General features: G+C 33.1%; 1 protein-coding gene across 1 annotated transcript; it reads right to left on the reverse strand.

Annotated features, from left to right (window-relative positions):
- Window positions 1–18: 18 nt before the first annotated feature.
- LOC126910113 (unconventional myosin-XV-like) lies at window positions 19–866 on the reverse strand (the record flags this gene model as incomplete). The annotated part of the gene is made up of 3 exons (XM_050692501.1): window positions 655–866; window positions 236–579; window positions 19–174 (listed from the first exon to the last, which is right to left on the reverse strand). Coding segments are annotated over exons 1-3 (657 nt in total), but the record flags the coding sequence as incomplete, so codon positions are not given.
- Window positions 867–904: the final 38 nt, after the last annotated feature.

A 904-nucleotide genomic window follows, 5' to 3' on the forward strand; every position in this document is an offset into this window, starting at 1 on the left:
TTTCAAAATTTAACGTACTAAATGATCTTGAGATAAATGTTCATTGGGTAAAACTAGAAGCAATCCTTCCAGGTAGTCGGGTGCTATTTGATTAAACAATACTTGTATGTATAACTGACTGTCAAGACGTAATGGGAAATACCACACCGATCGACAGAATATCAAATAGAACACCTATAAATTTAAATAAAGCATAAACAAAAATTAATTAATAAATTTGTTTTAACACTCTTACTTGTTGATTTTTATGTAGTTCAGTTGTAACATCCAAAATATATTCGTCCGCTGCAAGTGGCATTGTAAATGCATCTCCTTCAACAATACAGTATAGGGAGAATTCTTCCATTTCTAACGGATCATTGACATTTATAAGAGAACACATGCCAGCTATAACATCAGCAACTACAGTTGTTGATTTAGTGTTCACGACTGTTTCACTACCACCCGGCAGTCGATACAGTTGTCTTTTTGAATTTCGACCAGCCGAAACTGCGGTTACTTCTTCCACACTTGGAACATTTTTTCTACCACCATATCTTAATGTTTTTCGTAGGTTCTGTAAACAGACATTTGCAGTTCCTGGAAAACGAGTAAATGTTTTTGATTTAGACAAAAAAAAATTAATAACTGTTTGTTTTGATCAATTTTAAATACCATGGAAAGCTCTTCTTTTGTCATAAGCAGAAGTTTCTAAATATTTTAGAAGAAATGGTCTCAAATTTTCTGAACAAGTGAAATAGGCAGCAACAATACTGAGTAAGCGCCATCCACGTTGGCAACTCTCAGTTTTATTATTGGTAGTCTGTTTCATCAATTGACAATAAACTTCGTCCCTCAAGCTTTCAAATTTATGGCAGTGCTGAAATGGTTAATTGCCTATTATTAAAATTATAATCCTATAAAT

This window comes from Daktulosphaira vitifoliae, unplaced genomic scaffold, assembly GCF_025091365.1.
Source record: "Daktulosphaira vitifoliae isolate Bord-2020 unplaced genomic scaffold, ASM2509136v1 Scaffold_4528, whole genome shotgun sequence".
NCBI lineage: Eukaryota > Metazoa > Arthropoda > Insecta > Hemiptera > Phylloxeridae > Daktulosphaira > Daktulosphaira vitifoliae.